This window comes from Eleutherodactylus coqui, chromosome 3, assembly GCF_035609145.1.
Source record: "Eleutherodactylus coqui strain aEleCoq1 chromosome 3, aEleCoq1.hap1, whole genome shotgun sequence".
NCBI lineage: Eukaryota > Metazoa > Chordata > Amphibia > Anura > Eleutherodactylidae > Eleutherodactylus > Eleutherodactylus coqui.
Genome location: NC_089839.1, coordinates 199,904,630 through 199,925,024, shown reverse-complemented (window position 1 = coordinate 199,925,024; position 20,395 = coordinate 199,904,630). Strand labels below are relative to the sequence as shown.

The window sequence follows — 20,395 nt, the reverse complement described above, 5'->3', positions numbered from 1 at the left end:
TATTATAACAGCAAAAGGGGCTCTAGTAAGTATTAAAGGCACTTGTCATGTAGGTGGGGTGGGGGCGATAATTCTGAGGCTGCAGGAGTCAGTTAAAGTAGTATTTTGCAGTGAATTTGGAGAAACCACTTATTATATTACTTGTGATAGAATTTGGCAGAATTTGGCAGAGGAGATTGAGTAATTTTGATTGCAGCTGTGTCAGATTATGTTGTCATTCTGGAAATTCTGGAAAAGTTTTGAGAACATTTGGGTATATATATAAGTTCCTTGAGAAGATTTGGTAATAGTTGTACCTGAGTATTCGGGATGGATCATCACTCCACGATGTTTCTTCTCCTTTGTGGTGCCTGCAGTATACTTCAGGCTTTCTCCGATGCCGGTGAGTACATTTCATCTGACTTCAGGGTGACAATTTATAGAAATATGGTTCCATGTGATGATGTATTACAGCTCTAGCAGAATGTGCATCTACTTGTTGGAGGAGATTGATTTGTACATAGTGCAGAGAGTGCACCACATTTATTGTGTTTTACATATCTAGTGAATTCCGCATATACTAAAAGTGTAAAGCCCATATGTACCCAATGAAAGCCCAAAGACTGTGTTTTTGTTATCTGTTGGGCTGGAATGCATCCGTATATTCATTGTATACAAAATCATAGCTTACTGCACTTTCCTATACAGTCAGACAATCTATTTTCCCTGTAAGGCCCCCTGTCCAAGGCAGAGGCAGAATATCGCTAGCGATATTCCGCCGCGGGAGAACCCTGACAGGTCTCTAATAGATGGGCTCACTGCGGAGAATTGCAGCAATCACAGCATGCCGCGATTTAAATCCCATGAGCAGAGAATTGCTATGATTCTCCGCTCGTGGACGCTGGCGCTGCGCTTTCCATAGCAACGCTATGGAAAGCTTTGCAGAGCATGATCAGCAGGCGATTTATCGCCCGCAGATCATCTTCCATGGACAGGCAGCCTTATACTTCCATTATTAGAATCCTTCCCTTTATAAATGGGAGTAATGCAATAACAGAATAGACCAAATCATACTAGATGATTGTAGATAAATGGTTCGGAGGGGGTGGAGATTTATTAATGATACTGTACCGGTTTTCTGGTATAATTGTGTAAAACATAAGGGCTCACTCACACAGACGTATGTGTCCCGTGCACTTTTATGCATGTTAAATATGCAGTACACAGCAAATATGCATCTATCTATCTATCTATCATCTATATGCACGTAAAACACGCAGCACACAGCAAATACACGTGTATGTGTATTTGTTGCATATGTTAAATCCCCTTTGGCTATACTGGTATGTATTACGCATGTAATATACACTAAAATAGGACATGCTGTGTTTTTAATCACATATGTAATATGCTCACGTGAGCCCTATGGTAAACCTGAAATCACAGAGGTGAGGAAAAAGAAAAAAAAAAAAACACATTCACTGAAAAAGCCAAAAATACAATACCTGAAGGTCTGCAAAGCAGACACGGTCGCCATAGGCACGATCGCCATAAGGCAGGCACAATCGCCACCGGCACAATTGCTGTAGGGCAGGCGCAATGGCCTTAAGCCCTGAAGATATGTAGTCAGCCAGACAATAATGTGTGGAGGAGCAGCTTGTTCCTGGCAGGCTAATATGCAGTCACCCACTCAACCCAGCCCAAATTGGGGAGGAGTGACTGCATATACTAATAGCCTGCACATGTGAACGATACCAAAGATGTCAGCCATAGATGGGTGGTGGCCCACCATACAGGATATCAACCCTGGCTGATATGACAGCGGGTTGCCCTGTATCTCTATGGTAAACCTGTGTTTTTGCCTTAAAGGGTCCTGGCTTTCAAGTTTTACTAAATTCAACTTGGTTAATGAAAATTTTCTAACTTCACTGAATTCCCTAATTGTCATGCACCTGAAGTGGCCCAGAGTTTGGGGTCCCTCCAGCACTTATTTGTATGTATATCTGTATTATTTGGGTATGTCTCATGTCACTGTATGTAGTGTTGAATGGAACAGTTGACGGAGCATTTTTGTTTTTTTCCATTTTCGTTTTTTCCTCCTTCTGTTTAAAAATCGCAACTCCTTTATTTATCCATTGACATAGTTATATGAGGGCTTGTTTTTTGCGGGATGAGTTGTATTTTTCAATGGTGCTATTTATTGCACCTTATAATGTACTGGAAAACGTTTTAAAAATTCTAAGTGGAGAGAAATGGAAAAAAACAGACATTCTTCCATCTTTCTGTGAGTCCTGTTTCTACGGTGTACAAACTGCAGCAAAAATGACATGATAACTTTATTCTATGGGTCAGTACGATTACTACGATACCAAACGTATATATTTTTTTGCTGTACTACTTGTATTTTTTTTTTTTAAGATATTTAATTTTTTTTATATTATTTTCTGTCTCCATTTTCTACGAACAATAACTTTTTTATTTTCTGTTGACATAGTTGTGTGAAGGCTCATTTTGTGCGGGACGTCCTGTTGGATCTATATGACTTTTTGATTGTTTTTTATTACATTTATTCTTGGAGACAAGGTGACCAAAAAAGCGCATTACGGGCGTTCTTTTTTTTCTTTCTTCAGACGACGTTCACCGTGCGAGGTAAATAATACGTTACTTTGATACATTAAACTTTTATGAACGTGGTGATATCAAATGCGTATTTTTGCTTTATTATTTAGATTTTTTTATTATAGATATGACAAAAGTTTTTTTTTGGAACTTTTATTACGTTTTTTTTAATAATTAGTAAAGCTTTATTGCTTTTATTTGTACATTTTGCTTTAGTCCCCAGGGGAGACCACAACTAGTGATGCTCTGATCGCTCCTGCAGTATGATGTAATGCTATAGCAATAGCCCCACTCCCATCCAACCCCCTACTAGCAAAAAAGGACGCAGACTTTGGATTGGATTGAATTGGCTACAGCCGCCATTTTATTAGCAAACTGTACAAACATAAGGCAAACCATGTTAAATATAAAGATATATCCACCACACAACCCCCAGGCTTGAAGGCACCACTAATAACCACAGATGGTTCTATTTCGTTATTTATGCTGTAGAAAGGGCCCATGTGAAGATTTTCTCACTTGTGCACGACAATGTTTATTCTCTCGGGTTAAAGGGGTGGTCTCGCGAAACCAAGTGGGGTTATACACTTCCGTATGACCATATTAATGCACTTTGTAATGTACATTGTGCATTAAATATGAGCCATACAGAAGTTATTCCACTTACCTGCTCCGTTGCTAGCGTCCTCGTCTCCATGGTTCCGTCTAAATTCGCTGGCAGCTTGCTTTTTTAGACGCGCTTGCGCAGTCCGGTCTTCTCTATTCAGCACGAGCCGCTTCAGTGTGCTCCCCGCTACAGCTCTTCTGCGCATGCGCAGACGAGCTGTCACTGCTCGGGAGCGCGCTGCAGCGGCCATTCTGCACCTTCCTCTGTTAGAGGAAGGTGCAGAAACTGGAGCTGCCCAGCGGAGAAGCCCAGCCCAGCAGCCCCGAGAAGCGTCCCAGGTAAGTGATGGGTCGGGGGGGAACTAGCGCTGCGCCGGGGGAACTAGCGCTGCGCCGGGGGGAGGGCTGCAGCTGTGATGGGGGAACTAGCGCTAGGCCGGGGAGGGGCTGCCGCTAGGCCGGGGGGGCTGCCGCTAGGCCGGGGGAACTAGCGCTGGGCTCCGGGGCCTTCACCTGGGCTGAGGGTCTAGCGCTGGGGAGCCGGGGGCTAGCGCCGGTTACCTGCTGCCTGGCGGTGGGCGTCTGGTCGGCGGCTGCGGGGCGTCTGGTCGGCGGCTGCGATGCGTCCGGTTGCCATGGAGACACAGCTGGCGGCGTCTCGGGAGCGCGCACGTCGGGCTGCAGCGAGCGACGGGGAAAGAGCCGGCGGCCATCTTGAGAAAACTTTTATAAGTTGCTGAAACGCTGGAACGGTAAGTACAAACCAGCTAGAAATGTCATTTACAGGGGGGCTTAGTAATGTGTACTTAATGGGGGGGACTGGGCAAAAAAAAAATTTAACTGCTTCCTCGAGACATCTCCTTTAATATCTACATGCCCGAATGAATATTAATGCACTCGAGCGAAGCCCCACCCCTTCTTCCAAGTTGAATTAGTGTCCATCTTTGAGATATAAAGAATTGTAGCTGGGTCATCAAACTTAGCACAGGAGAGATAACACATAAGGAGCAACAGTGAGTACGGCTCGGTATCCATTATAGTGGACTATAGCCAACAGATGACTGGATGTGACATGACGTCAGCCGCTTAATATACAGAGCAGCCTGAACAACGATGCCCTTATGTCTGGGAAGCGGTCAGTGGAGTCTGCCTGGAGCTGTTAATGGACCGTGGAGGACTGTGTGGCCCATTAATTGAGAAGAACAGATTCTGGATGAGGATGAGTCCTCGTTCACACAAGCGACATGGCATTGCTGCGAGAAACCCACAGCGATATCACATTGCTGACCCGTGCGACAGGGGCATACCTAAGGGCTCAGGGGCCCGGGTGCAAAAGTTCAGCTCGGGGCCCCCCCTTGGACCTCCACTCCACACTCCCCCATACCCATACCTAGATCGTGCTGCATACATGATCTGCCCCTCGGCATAATTTTTCCAAACATGACACATTTCCTGCACATGAACATTTGTTTGTAGCTCCGCAGGCCACTCTCACACACACGGCTTTTTACTGCTATTAGCGTGGTGTCCCGAGCGCCGTACTAACCGCGGTACAACACTCCCAGAGATTTTAATGAGCTTACTTAAACCTGCGCTCGAACACGGTGTTTCTAACGCTGTGATTTTCGAGAGCTGTCTGTTCTATTTTTGCGTTGTCGTGGTTTTTAACATACCTCCTCACAACGATTGGGGGGGAGCATTAAAAAGCGCCGTCAGACGCTGTAAGCTGTGTTCAAAAATGCTGCTCGAAATCCTGGTAAAAATGCCACGATTTCAAGCTGCGTGTTCTGAACACGTGTCTATCTATCTATCTATATACTATCTATCTATCTATCCCATATCTATCTATATACTATCTATCCCATATCTATCTATATACTATCTATCCCATATCTATCTATATACTAGCTATCTGAAGATAGATAGTATATAGATAGTTGGATGGATGGATAGATAGATAGTAGATAGATAGATAGCAGAAAGACAGTAGATAGATAGTATATCGATAGATAGATAGATAGATAGATAGATAGTATATAGATAGATAGTATATATAGATAGCAGATAGATAGATAGTATATAGATAGCAGATAGATAGTATATAGATAGATATGAGATAGATAGGAGATAGATAGATAGGAGATAGATATGAGGTAGATAGATAGATATGAGATAGATATGAGGTAGATAGATAGATAGAGAGATAGATATGAGGTAGATAGATATGAGATAGATAGATATGAGATAGATAGATAGATAGAAGCTAGGCTAGGATATAGAAAGATAGATACAAGTATATAGATAGTATATAGATAAAGGAGGGAGACAGACAGACACACACATATGCACTTACCCCAGGGCCCGGTCCACGTCTCCTTCATGTGACAGCAGCAGAAAGCCAGCAACTCAGAAGCTTCCCGTTCAGCAGGAAGCAGGGGGCAGCACATGATCACTGTCATGTGACTTCTTCCCTCCTCCCCTGCCGTCCCATGTGACTTTCTCCATCCTTCCCTGCCGGCCCATGTGAGTACCTCCCTCCTCCTCCCTGCTCTGCCGAGCCTTCCTCTCATGCTGGCCGTTCCGACTGCCGCATGATGAGACTTTTGCTGCAGTCAGAACGGCCAGCGTTTAATGCACTAAATGTGCATGTTGGTATTGCAAAGGGCCGCCTCGGGGCCCCCTGAGCGCACGGGCCGGGTCGCCATGGCGACCCCAGCACCCCCTGACGCTACGCCTATGCCGTGCGATATCGCTGCTATTTCTCACAGTGATACCGCGACTTTGTAGCACCACATTCGAGGATTTTCGGGGAATGGTGTGGGAGATTAAAATATAAGCCCTACCCAGAAAATAAGCCGCAGCTGAAGAAAAAAATAAGTATACATCACTTCTTCCACACTGTCCAGGGCACTGCTGCAGCTTTTTCTCGGTCCCCGTCACTGTTTCTCTTCATCATCTTCTGGCCAGGGATTGAAAATCCTCGACTCCTGGGAGCCCTGGCTGTAATTGGCTGATGCTTAGCCAATCAAAGCCAGCACTCAATGAATGGCTATAATTGGTTCAATCACAGCCACTCATTGAGCGCTGGCTGTGATTGACTAAGTGCCAGCCAATCACAGCCAGTGCTTCTAGAATGCAGGAATTTTTCAATTCCCAGAAGATGAAAAAAAAAGTGCCGGGACCCAGGGAGAACCTGCTATGGCATCGGAGAATGCTTCTAAGGTGATGTATGTGTATTTTTTTTATTTTTCCTGCAGCCAGGGCTTAGATTAAAGATTTGACAGTAGGATTTCCTACTGTCAAAGTTGCATTGCACCGCACGTAAACTGCGTTTTTGTGCGATGCGATGCAACAGAGAGGAAGGCTCCATAGTGAAACATGGGCTACAAAACCTCATGAGTCGCGTGCATATCGCCTGACCCACGAGGTTTTTGTGTTGGGTTGTGGCATGTATGCAGTAACCCATAGGAAAGCATGGACTTCTCATACATGCAATTTGTAGCATTGAAGCAATGCTACAAAATCGTGCGACTTTGTCAGCCGTGTGAACGAGGCCTGAAGGACATAGTTTTGGAGGATGCAGCTGCAAATTTAGACTAATAACAAGGTGACCTGCATGCGGTTGAGGCGTACCTCCCGCCAGCTATGAGTAAGTGGGGCCCCGGGATATCGGTGTGCTTAACATAGAGAAGTTATGATGGTTTACAGGCCTGAAAAAAGGGGAAAGGACTAAGATCAAACAAATTGGGTTTGATTCTTTTCCACAAGTAGTGAAATGTAGGTGGAACGTTTGGAGAAGGTTTGTGTTTAATGAAATATGTGTAAGGCTGGATTCACACGAACGTATACCGACTCGGTTTTCACGCCGAGCCGATATATGTCGTCCTCATCTGCAGGGGGGTGGGGTGGGGGTGGAAGAGCCAGGAGCAGTAACTGAGCTCCCCACCCCCTCTCCGCCCCTCTACACTATTTGCAATGAAAGGAGGCAGAAAGGGGGCGCGAAAACCGAGCCAATATACACTCGTGTGAATTCAGCCTAACAGTGAGGGAAGCAGCCTGATGCAATGAGTAAAGGGAGGTGAGGAAAAGTAATGTAAGGCTAGTTTCACACGGGCAATCGTGATTTTTGCCTTGAGGAAATTGCGTCAAAATTATATCTTTGTTCACTGAAATTTTTGAGCGTCAGCGATGTTTTTTTTTTTTAGAATAATATCGCATCGCTTCTGTGATTTCTTTTATCGCAAAAGTTAATGGGACTTTCTAATGTTAAAATCGCACGCATGTTAGTTGTGTTGCAATACGATAAAAAGCAGGCTCCATAGGGAAACATGGGAGATTAAAAAAAAAAAAATCGCACATTACAGTAAGGGCTCCTGCACACTTGCGTTTTCCTTGTGCATTTTTTTCACGCGATATCGCTGCATTTTTTTCAACGCGAATGTCAATGGGACTTTCTACTGTTAAAAACGCATTGTACAAAAATTGAAGTGCATGCTCCTCAGGGTAATTTATGCAAATAAGGAAGATGGAACAATACCTCTGCAGAGCCACCTCTTGGATGGCATCATTCCTTCAGATCAATCTATGACTTTTTAACAAGTCTGTAAAACAATGATTGGGAATAGGAAAACAAGCCAGAAAACCATATACAGACAGCTGTTTCGGAGCATTTGCCCCTCATCAGTGTGCAGTAGGTTTCTTGCTTGGCTCGTGAGAGGCCTGTAACGTGGGTCAAATAGGTGGCTTCTGGAGATATTGTTCCATCCTCCTTATTTGCTTAAATTACCCAGAAGAGCATGCGGTGTCTTATAAGTCTCCTCACTCACCTCTCAGGTGTCTTCTCACACCCCTTCTGGGTGCTCTCCTTGGTGAGAAATGATGCCTCCCAATCCACACTTACCGCCTAGGTGTCTCACACTTTTTGGGTGCTCTCCTTAAGGAGAGATAACACCCCTCTTGACCCACATTACAAGCCTCTAGGCAGCCAAGCCAGTGTTATGTAAGTGGATTAGGATACACTGTGTTGCCCAACCAGCAGAGGGATCAAACCAGAAGGGCTGACAGCTGAAGACGTGACTTGGAATGTGAAGGTGACCAGGGGATCTAGCGCTATGCTGGTAGCAGGTGGTGGAAAGTCCCTGCCAATAAACAGCAAAGAATTCGCCCTGACAAGGGGGCCCTATGCGGAAACCTGGGCGCTCTTTAACCCTGTCATGACTAGTCACCAGGTAGCCAGGAACTGGATATCACTAAGGAGTGAGCGGGCAAGTTCAGGTCTAATCTGGAAGCACCGAGCAAACAGAAGACTAAGCACCAACTAGAAACACAGGAACAGCAGCGGCATCTGCGACAGGTGTATTCATGAGAGGGCTCATACAATAACACCGCAGCACGGGCTGTCAGGTCTGAGGCATCTATCTAGTGGTTAAGAGATGACAAACACTCTGCAGCTGGGTGGGAGAGGCAGAACCAATTTAACCATGGATGTGCTGGAAAAAGGTAAACACAGATTCAGCAAGAAACCTACTGAATGCTCATGAGGGGCAATCACCCCAAAACAGTTCTGTCTGCCTGTAACCACCAATGGAGGGAGCCTAGGGGTTTACTGCATACTGTTTATACGTAGAAAACAATATTATAATAGTCTCCAGTAAGTTCCTCCTATCGGCAGTTACAGGCAGCCAGGACTTATCATTCTAATGTATGCCAGACTGCCCTTTTACACAAATTATCGTTCAGATTCTTGTTGAATCATGCGAATCTGAACAATAATCGTGTAGTTTAAATGCTGCCAGCTACCGATTGATGAATGATAATGTGTTCACTTATCATTCGTCTTTAAGTTTGTGCAGGCATAAAAATCAAACAATGATTGGTCTGTGTAAATAGGTAGTCACTCGTTTCTGGACATACAATAAGGCCCTTTTCCCAGTCTCTGTGAAAAATGTGAAGGTTCCAGGATAATTTTTGAAGCTGGAGGACCATAGGCAGATTATTGTGATAGTAATTATCATAATTGTATAGGTCACATTAAATGCTGCTAAGATAGATAGATAGATAGTGTTAGGTCTAGTACACAGAGGCATTGTCCTGCCTCCTGAGTCAGCTTCTGTTTCTTCCAGCATCCACAGGTTACTATGTCTGGCTCCTACACCCAGCTGGTGGTTATATGCAATTATCCTCCTATTTAACCTCCCCAGACATTTCCTAGAATGCTTGGTGGTGTTGCGTATTCCTTCCATGGCTGCATCTGAGCTGCTGCGACTGCAACTATCCTGGTTGGATCTAGTTCTTTGTGTGTGCTTTTGCTGTATGATATTGTGTTTCTGTTTGAATCCAGCTTTCTGTCTGTGTTGCTGCTGGTCATTGCAGCTTGACCATTGTCAATCTCCTGTGTCTGTTACCGCTGTATAGGATCACGTCCTGCTGTTACTACACGTTCATTCTTCAGTCCTCCATAACTGCTCAGCTCAGTGCAACTGAACCTGGATCCCTGTCTTCACCAGGTAGGAAGGGACGACTAGGAGTTAGGGATAGGCAAGGTGGCCTAGACCTTCCCTTCTTCAGGGGTACCTCCAGATGAGGGTTAATTAGCCCATCCTAGTTCAGGATGAGGTCTGTTCTCAGCCATTGCACCGAGTCTTAGTGTTTGCGCAGTTTCCTTCCCGCAGTCAGCTGTCCGTCCTGCCGGGTGGTCTCAGTAGGATAACATAGTAGATGCACAACCGCATCATAACAATCAGATAGATAGATACGAGATAGACAGATACATAAAAAGATAGATCTGAGATAGATAGACATGAGATAGGTGGATATGAGATAGATAGATATTAAGTGGTCAAGAGAATTTGGGGGGGCGCCAAGATAAACTTTTGCACCCGGGCCTATGAGCCTTTAGCTATGCCCCTATATATGAGATAGATATATTGATATATATGTGGCCATGGACTGCAGGGATGGAGCATGCACCAACTATGGTAACCCTCTCCAAGACAGAAGACCAGTGTTCGAATCCCCAGTGTACCATAAACATGTTCCCTAAATCTATAATCATCAAGTGGATTAACCACAAAAAAATAAATAAATAAAAATATATATATATATATATGTGTGTGTAAAAAAACAAGCAGTGACATAAATATATGAAGATATAAAATAAATATATTAAAAAAAATTGCAATATATTACACAAACATCAATCATTGAATCATTGATTCAATCATAAATTTTGGCCACCAAAAATGCAATACCTGATAAGGTGTAGAGCAGGCACAATCACCATAAGGCCGGCACAATGGCCGTACGGTAGGCACAATGTCCGTAGACCCTAACAATATGCAGCAAGCCAGAGTATAAACCAGAGGAGCTAAATTGTCCACTGCAGACTTATATGCAGTCACCCAGTCAACCCAGCCCAGATTGAGGAGGAGCAATTGTAGACAACCTAATCTGCAATGTAAACGATACCACAGAAGCCAGCCAATAGATGGGTGCGTCCCACAATACAGGCTTACAACTCACACTGACATGGCAGTGGGTTCTCCTGTATCTCAACAGTGGGCGACACTGGCTGACATCTTGGGCTTCCCCAGAAATCTATAGCAAACTGCATAAGGGAAATATTGATACACACTAATAAAATGTGAGTGTTAGTTTAGCATTTTGGTCATGAATCAGACCTCGAGTCTGGTGTTAAATTTGAATAAAAAGAAGCATAACCTTTAAAAGTAAAAATTGAGGAGAATGGGAGGGGTGGCACATTCTGCAGAGGGACATTGGTACATGCAGTCTGGGGAGAGTCTAACGCTCCTCTATGTGTATATATATTTTATTCCTCTGTTCCTCTGAAGTAAACACGACTACATTAAATTTTCCATGCGAATAACAGGTAAGCACCTGTACCAAATTAACTCGGTTAAAGCTGGGTATATCAGCTAGTACATATATATAGATACCACTATTGTGAACTAACATGTATAATTTATATATATTTTTTATAATTCATTATGGTTTTCCACTGTGTCCGTACAAAATGTCAGCGGTTTTTTGGATGAGCTGGTAAAAAAAATTTAAAAGTCAGATTGACAACTCTGACCCACTGTCACATAAGAGAGCTGCAGTATTATGAAGGGGCCATACAGCAATACCATTGTCCGTTATTACCTGCCTTTTATAATTTATAACTGTATTCATAGATTTTCTTTTTCCCTTTTTCTACCAGGACAAATGCAAACAAAATTTGCAACTGCTTTCATGACAAACTTCAATGAAAGCTCAAATGCAATATTCCAGTTGTATCTTGTGACCTGTGATAAAGTGGCTACAGTCACGGTGACGGTGTCTCAACCATTCTTCAACAAAACGGTCCATGTTCACAAGGACAGTAGTAGCCTGGTGACCCTAGACCAAAAGTATATGATTTCCGAGAAGGATGTCACTTCTAAAGTAATATTGGTGACATCTGATGTGGCCATATCTGTATTTGCATTTAGCACTATAGAAACCACTGCTGACGCCATGACCTGTCTACCACAAGAAGACCTTGGTAATGAATACTATATAATTACTCCTAAGGGCAGTGGAAAGAGCAGGCAATTTGCAGTGGCCAATGGATTTGAAGATGAAGTCCAAGTTCACATAACAGTCTCCGGATCCATCACATATAAGGGGAAATCCTACCAAACTGGAGACTCATTCACATTATTGCTGGGAAAACAACAAGTCATTCAGTTTCAAAGTTCTGATGATCTCACAGGAACCAAAATCTCATCCTCAGCCCTGGTAGCCGTATTTGCTGGTCATATATGTTTTTCAGGGATTGGCTCTTATTGTGACACCCTTGTTGAACAGGTTCATCCTGTAGAGAACTGGGGAGAAGTCTTTGCAGTGTTCCCATTCTTTACCCATACTAAGGATATCATCACTATAGTTGGAGGAAATTCTGATACCCTTGTGACTATTCAAAGCTCCAAACCTGCCACCCAGCATAGACTACAGGAAGGCGGCCATGTCCGAATCTCTATAGACAATATCCTAATCATCAATGCCACCAAACCTGTTATGGTCTCATATTTACTCCAAGAATCAAACTCAACTGGTATAAAATACGATCCTTTCATCACCAATGTCCCACCATCATTACTGGGAAGGAGATATTACAAGTTTGTGACACAGTCTTATTACAGCAACTTTATCCTCATTGTTTCTCAAGCAACTTCAGACTCAAAGTTCTACCTGGATGGAAAACCACTAAGTTCTTATCCAACAACTATGAAAGAATTCAATGGATTTAGAGGATGGCAAGTCTCATTGGGTAAAACTGAGGGGCAGCATGAGATATACCACGAGACGTCCACATTCACACTTTACGTTTTTGGCACTGAAAGATCAGTGTCCTATGGATATTCAGTGGGGAAGGGTGCACTATGTCCAGGTGAGAGACATTTTATACTATAAGGGTATAAAAACTGTATTCTTCAAAGCAGCATATTGTGAACAGGAAAAGGTTGCCTGGTCTCGTTAAACTAATATGAGGAGACTGATGTACATATTATAAAAAAGTAGGAGATCTAGAGATAAAAACGGTCCACCAGAACAGATTTAGTTTCCCCCAATATGCCCATTCATTATATCTAGGCCAATTTGCACCATCATGCTCCTTAAAGATGTTCTTTTTTTTATCATCAGACACAATTTTTTTAGATTGAACATATTTTTGAATATAAGATGATTAAAGATGAGCGAGCAGGCTTTTCCGAGCTTGCTACTCGTTCGGGTATTAGGGTACTCAAGATACTCACTACTCAAGACGAACACCACGTGGTACACGAGTCAATTTCATTTCCCTTCCCCGCATGTTTAGTGCCATTTTCTAGCCAATAAACATGCGGGGAAGGCATTACCACTTCCTGCTGTGACGTGCCAGCCCTCTCCCCCCACAGTAGTAAGTGGCTGGGCCGATCAGGTGACTGCCGAGTACTTAAACTGGTCCTGCCCGCAGCTCGCCTCAGACGCATGCTGGCAGAGGTTAGGGAAAGTGATAAGGCTTATACAGGGATAGTGTTTGCATAGGATCCTGTCATCAAGAACCCCAACGGTCTTTCTTGGGGCTACTCCTCATCGTGTGCTTTACTGTTGTGGCTGGCTGGGAGCAGTAGTGCACCCCTTTTTTTTTTAAAGCATCTAGGCCTGTGCAGAGCATTATAGCTGCACCATTTTCAGTCTGCAGTGCATTACGCAGAGTTTTGGGGAAAGAGCTGCTGAGATAGGGAAACTTTTACAGTTGGGATCCACTCTACAAGAACCCCAATGGTCCTTCTTAGGGCTACTCCTCACCGTGTACATTATAGTTGTGGCTGGCTGGGAGCAGAAGTGCACCCTTTTTTTTTTTTTTTTAAAGCATCTAGCCCTGTGCAGAGCCTTTCAGTTATACCGTTTTCAGTCTGCAGTGCATTAGACAGAGGTATCACTGCTAAACAGTACTCTTATATTTCTTAGGCCACCGCAAAGCCTTTCAGTTATACCATTCTATGTCTGCAGTGCATTACGCAGAGTTTAGGGAAAGAGCTGCTGAGATAGGGAAACTTTTACAGTCGGGATCCACTCTACAAGAACCCCAACGGTCCTTCTTACGGCTACTCCTCACCGTGTACATTATAGTTGTGGCTGGCTGGGAGCAGAAGTGCACCCTTTTTTTTTTTTTTTTAAAGCATCTAGCCCTGTGCAGAGCCTTTCAGTTATACCGTTCTCAGTCTGCAGTGCATTACACAGAGGTCTCACCGCAAAACAGTATTCTAATATTTCCTGGGCCACTGCAAACCATTTCAGTTATACTGTTATCAGTCTGCTGGGCATTATGCAAAGTTTAGGGAAAGAGCTGCTAAGATAGGGAAAGTTTTACAGTTGGGATCCTCTCTATAAGAGCCGCAACGGTCCTTCCTAGAGCTACTCCTCACCGTGTGCATTATAGTTGTGGCTGGCTGGGAGCAGTAGTGCACCCCCCATTTTTTTTTTTAAAGCATCTAGCCCTGTGCAGAGTCCTTCAGTTATACAGCTCTCAGTCTGCAGTGCATTAGACAGAGGTCTCACCGTGAAACAGTATTCTAATATTTCCTAGGCCACTGCAAAATATTTCAGCACTGCCACTGTGCAGAGCGTCTCACAATACCCTTGCCTTGGGGGGTTGAGATAGCCGCAGTTACCAGCACTATCCACTGGCTTTAGAGTCTTCTCGCACTCCATACAGCCTCTTTTATCTACAAGTAAGAGAATAGAACTAAAAAACTGGCAGTGGAAAAGGCAAAACACTCCAGGTTAAAGCAAATAGGAAGTGACCAAAGGTTTGGGAAACTTCTCCTTTTATTTAATAAAGTATGTGATCAGCTGAGGAGTGGGCATGGATGGCAGACATCTGCCAGGTCCTCGGAAACTTTGAGGAGTCTACTCAAATGGTGAGCGGCGATACGGCCATCATTAGCATTGCCATCCCGCTGCTTTGCCTGCTGAGAAGTTCGCTGCTAGGCATAAAGGCCGACACATTGCGGTTAGAACAGGAAACAGGGGATGACAGTATGTCGGTTGATAGCCAGACCACCCTCATGTCTATATCTCAGCGCATTTTGGAGGAGGAGTATGAGGAGGGGGAAGAGACAGCTGGGCACACTGCAGAGGGTACCCATGCTGCTTGCCTCTCATCTGTTCAGCGTGTATGGGCTGAAGAGGAGGTGGAGGATCCTGAAAGTCATCCTCCTAGTGAGGACAGCAGTGTGTTGCATACTGGGACCCTGGCGCACATGGCTGACTTCATATTAGGCTGCCTTTCTGTGACCCTCACATTAGATGCATTCTGGCCAACACGGATTACTGGGTATGCACCCTTCTAGACCCACGGTATAAGGAGAACCTTTCCACTCTCATTCCCGAAGAGGAAAGGGGTACAAGAGTTATTCAATACCACAGGGCCCTGGTGGAAAATGTGATGCTAAAGTTCCCATCTGACAGCACTAGTGGCAGAAGACGCAGTTCAGAGGGCCAACTAGCAGGGGAGGTGCAGGGATCAGGCAGCATGTCCAGCGCAGGCAGGGGAACACTCTCCAAGGCCTTTGCCAGTTTTATGGCTCCCCAGCAAGACTGTGTCACCGCTCCCCAGTCAAGGCTGAGTCGGAGGGAGTACATAGCCGATCATACCACCATCCTCCATGACACCTCTGCTCCATATAACTATTGGGTGTCAAAACTGGACATGTGGCACGAACTTGCGCTGTACGCCCTGGAGGTGCTGGCCTGCCCTGCCGCTAGTGTCTTTTCAGAGAGGGTGTTTAGTGCAACTGGGGGGGATCATCACAGATAAGCATATCCGCCTGTCAACTGACAGCGCCGACATGCTTACACTCATAAAGATGAACAAAGACTGGATTTCCCCAGATTTCTCTTCCCCAAATAGAAGCAGCGGATCCCAAAGATTCTTTTAGCTGCAACAGGAGAAATATGCATCCTCTCACTAACCCCCAAAAAGGGGAGAAGTAGCTTGGTCTATCCCTTTCTGAACTTAATCCTCCTCCTCCTCCTAAATCAGCATGTCATCACGCTGAACTGCCAATTTTTCTGCGGCCCAAAAGGCTCTGTTAAAACCAATGTTTTCAGAGGGCTGCCTCCAGGCTGTGTTACAAATAAAGCAAGCCAATTTTTTTCAGGTGTTCGCCTATGCTCTTGCTACAGAAATGTTTCCGGGGTCCGCCCATACTCTTGCTACTGAAAGGTTTGAGGGGTCCTCCTATACTCTTGCAACAGAAAAGTTACAGGGGTTTGCCCATAGTCTTGCTACACAAATGTTTTGGCCGTTCGCCTTTACTCTGGCAACAGAAAAGTTACAGGGGTTTGCCCATAGTCTTGCTACAGAAATGTTTTGGGGGTTCGCCTTTACTCTTGCAACAGAAAAGTTTCTGGGGTCTGCCTATACACTTGCTACTATGAGGTTTGGGGGGTCTGCCTATACACTTGCTACTGAAAGGTTTGAGGGGTTCGCCTATACACTTGCTGCTAAAAGGTTGGAGGGGACCGCCTATACACTTGCTACTAAAAGATTTGAGGTGTTCGCCTATACTCTTGCAACAGAAAAGTTTCTGGGGTCTGCCTATACACTTGCTACTAAGAGGTTTGGGGGTCCACCTATACACTTACTACTGAAAGGTTTGAAGGGTTCACCTATACACTTGCTACTAAAAGGTTTGAGGGGTTCGCCTATACTCTTGCAACAGAAATGTTTCAGGGGTCCGCCTATACTGTGGGTGCACAAAGGTTTCCAACATCGGTGTTCAGCTGTCTGGCACAAAAAAACTGAATGACTTGGGCAGAAGTGTGGGCCGAGGTCCTGGGCGGGGTGAAACTGAGCCATGTATGGGCACTCTGGTTTCTTCATGTGTAATACTGTCTTTGAGTTTCATGGACTCGCCTATGTTTTGGGTGCACAAAGACTTCCCATTGCGTTGTTTTACCTATCTGGCACAAATACACTGACTGACTAGGGCAGAAGTGTGGGCCAAGGTCCTGGGTGCGGTGAAACTCTGCCATGTTTGGGCACTCTGTTTTCTTCCTGTTTAAAACTGTCCGTGGTTTCCAGGGGCCCGCCTATGCTGTGGTGCACAAAGACTTCCCATTGCATTGTTTTACCTGTCTTGCACAAATAAACTGACTGACTAGGGCAGACGTGTGGGCCAAGGTCCTGGGTGGGGTGAAACTCTGCCATGATTGGGCACTCTCTTTTCTTTCTGTTTAATACTCTCTGTGGGTTCCAGGGGCCCGCCTATGCTGTGGGTGCACAAAGATTTCCCATTGCGGTGTTTTAGCTATCTGCCACAAATACACTGACTGACTTGGGTAGGGCACAGAAGGCTTTCCCATTGCGTTGTTCAGCTATCTGACACCTACAGAAACTGAATTGTGTGGGGACACATGGATTTCCCATTGCTATGTAACTCGTGGCACCTTGGGTCACACAAGGTGGAGGCTGGGACCGAGCCTGACCCTGGGCCTGCTGAAGTGCTTTTTTCACACAGAGTATTGCGGGTCCTACCTTGGCCATGGTTTCTCGAGCTTATTATGCCACCTCCTCCTCCTGCTTGGGGTCTGGGGATCTGCGGTGGTCGACATCTATTATCTCTCGTGCTACAAATTACCACAGTTATCTGAGATACTGGATTGGAGCATTCACAGGAAGTGTAACTGATTTCATGAGACTTTCACAGGGTCACTGTATACCAATCTTTGATGTTAAGATGCGCTGCTGCATTGTGGAGATGTGTAGAAGTGCTGGCACCTGAGTCCCCTTTATGCCCTCATTTGCGTCTCCTGATAATTTTGTGACAGAGGTGGCACGGAATTGGACTGATGATCGTACGTCAATTTATCATCCATTCCCATTAGCATTGTGGGCTATCGCCAACACTTTCAAACGGGGTCGCTACCTGGCCCTGCCAACCCTTTGCAGTGTGTCTCCAGTTCCTCCTTCTTATCGCAGACGCACTTATAAATTGACATGAGGGTGGTGTGGTTATGAAGCGAGCGTGTGGCATGAGGGCACCTGAATGCTGCGCAGGGAAAATTTTGTGTGCGGTGTGGATGCAGGGTTGTGCGGGGGGTTGGACAGCAAGGCCAGCATGTAACCCAGGAGAAGAGGCAGCGGTGTCACCCGCAGACAGTGATTGTCCTTGGTTGCAGCTAGTGTGGTGCTTAGCTAAGATGTGCCAGCGTGTATGCCTTGCTGCTTATGGTCTGTCCCAAGTAAATTTTTAGGGGGGTGACCGCCAGGCTCTTGCCCACATTTTGGCTTAATAGTGGGGCCTGGGAGCCTCAGATGCAGCCATGCATGCTGCCCCTCCTCTTCCCTATCCATTTCTGTGGTATTTCCATGACATTCTGATATTTTCAGGTGTTTCACAAATCATCACCTATGCGGAGCATCGGTCCCATACAAAAATGCTTAAGTCTCCCATTGACTTTAATGGGGTTCGTTATTTGAAACGAGCTCTCCAGCATTATGAAAAGTTCGACTCGAGTACCGAGCACCCAAGCATTTTGGTGCTTGCTCATCTCTAAAGATGATATATGAATGTCTAAAGTCATCTTCACTATTTTATCTCTAGCGACTAGAAGACATCTGTATTCATAAATAGGTTTCCAGGATTCCAATATTAATAATAATAATCTTGTGTTATGTGTAGCGCCATATTATTTCGCCGGATTAAGAATTGGTCATTAATGGGGTCGTCCCACATAACATTTTTTTAAGCAGTTAGCCTTGATCTAAAACAACAAAAGAAGCAATACTCATCTCTTTCTCCCTGGTAAGCAGCAGGACGGCTCCCGCTGCTCTCCCGGTCTGTATCATCAATGTCCATTCTTCTAACATCAGCATTCACACCTTGGTTGCCATGATGCTAGGAATTCAGGACAGTGATGATTTAGCCTCTGATTATCTACAATGGTCACCTAACATCCGCTGCTTACCAGAATAGGGGAAGGAAGGGGAGGAGTGAGTATTATTTTTTCAATTCTTTTAGGTCATAGGCAGCTGTTTATTTTTTCTTTTTTTTTATAGTGAGGCAACTCCTTTAAGCGATCATTGGGGAACTGCAGCACTATAGTCTCTATATCTGGACCCTCCAAAATTGTTTATAACCATCTTAAATGTTATGTCTCCAGTGTGCATGCTCTGTGCAAATTGTCTTGTCTAAAGTTATGTGTATTGCACAGCTGCAGTATGTAAGAGGTTAATGTCTGTGAATGTCTGGAAAATGTAACAATTTGTGATGTCACGTGAGCATGAGTGATATATGTGAATGCAAGGCTCAAAAGGAAAGAGAATCTTCTGGACTAAGTTGGGTTAAGTTGGAGAGTGAGTGCCGGCCACATGGGGGTACCTTCAACCCTCATGTAGTGAAGCATGGAAGAGGAAGAGAAGTATCCTGGAGGTCTATTCCCAGGACCCCTACCATAAAAGAGAGTGTGAGTGCAGAAGAAGGAGAAAAAGGAGTCCGCTGTGCAGGGTCTAGAATCCTACAGAAGTGAGTGTTCTCCTTCTCTGGATTGTGTGTGTCCAGGAGCAGAGTCATACAGATAATTGGACTGTAGGCCCGGTGTCATCCTGTGTTTCCTCTCTGACCTCTTCAATTGTTTTTCTGCGCTGGTGTGTGACGTTATCTACTAATTGTAAGCCAGTGTCAAGATATTTATTGCAAGTAGAGTTCCAGTTGTTGACCATTTGCAGCAACTGAGTGTTATCAAGCTGACTCATGTGTGGACTTTCTTATTTCCCGTTGGATATCCCACGGAGCAAGAAATGGTGGCATCACCAGTGACAAAACTCTACAAGTCCACAACACAATTTATTCAGGTAACCGCTGCACCAGAGTTGCCTGGAGAGGCCTGTCAGGGCCTTGGCCAAGGGTCACATGCGTCCATCAGGGGAGGAGTTGGTAGTGCCACTATGACAACCCAAAACAACGCCATCTCTTCAGTGGTGCGCTTTGTGCCTCGGTCGCTGAAGTTGCAGATATTGATGGTGATTCTATGGAAAGGTCAGCAATATCTGATCATTGGACCGCAGCACCATAAAATTTTCATATAGTTGATCAACAGGGGTTGCAGGTATATTGATGGTGATCCTGTGGCTAGATCATCAATATTGGAATCCTTTAAACCCCCTTTAAGAGAAAAGGGTTTTATCTTAGCATAATCTCTTTTAGGAAGAAAGATCCCCTGATAATAAGCTAATCACGGGTGTCCTTCTGCTAGGATTTCCAGCGATCAACTGTAATCTATGAAAGAATCTGGCAACAAGTTTTCAATTTTGCAGCAGCGCCACCACAGGTTAAATGAAGCACTGCACAATGCCCATTAAAATCCGTGGGCTGTTTGGAGTTCTTCAGAGTGCAAGAAATTCAACGTAGCCATTTTTTGCCTAATGGATGACAGTCTTGAAATATAGTCTTGTATGGGAAAATTCATTTTCTAAACCAACTTCCATAGACTATGATGGCCGACATAAAATGGGTCGGGGATTAAGGCTGGGGTCATACGGGACATATTTCCAGCGGAAATCTTGCGGTTTTGCCGCACCGAAAAAACGTGAGATTTCTGCCGGGAAGGTGCTGCTTCAAAACAGCACTTAGCCGCGGGTTTTGGAGCGGCCTGG

General features: G+C 44.8%; 1 protein-coding gene across 1 annotated transcript in view; it reads left to right on the top strand.

The window, feature by feature from the left end:
* The first annotated feature begins 289 nt into the window (after positions 1-289).
* The window catches only part of LOC136619937 (IgGFc-binding protein-like), a 30,679-nt gene continuing 10,573 nt past the window's right edge, over positions 290-20,395 (top strand). Inside the window, exons 1-2 of the mRNA XM_066594656.1 lie at positions 290-382; positions 11,426-12,637. Coding sequence (XP_066450753.1) covers positions 310-382; positions 11,426-12,637 — 1,285 coding nt within the window. The 5' untranslated portion in view covers positions 290-309. The remainder of the gene's footprint in view (positions 383-11,425; positions 12,638-20,395) is intronic.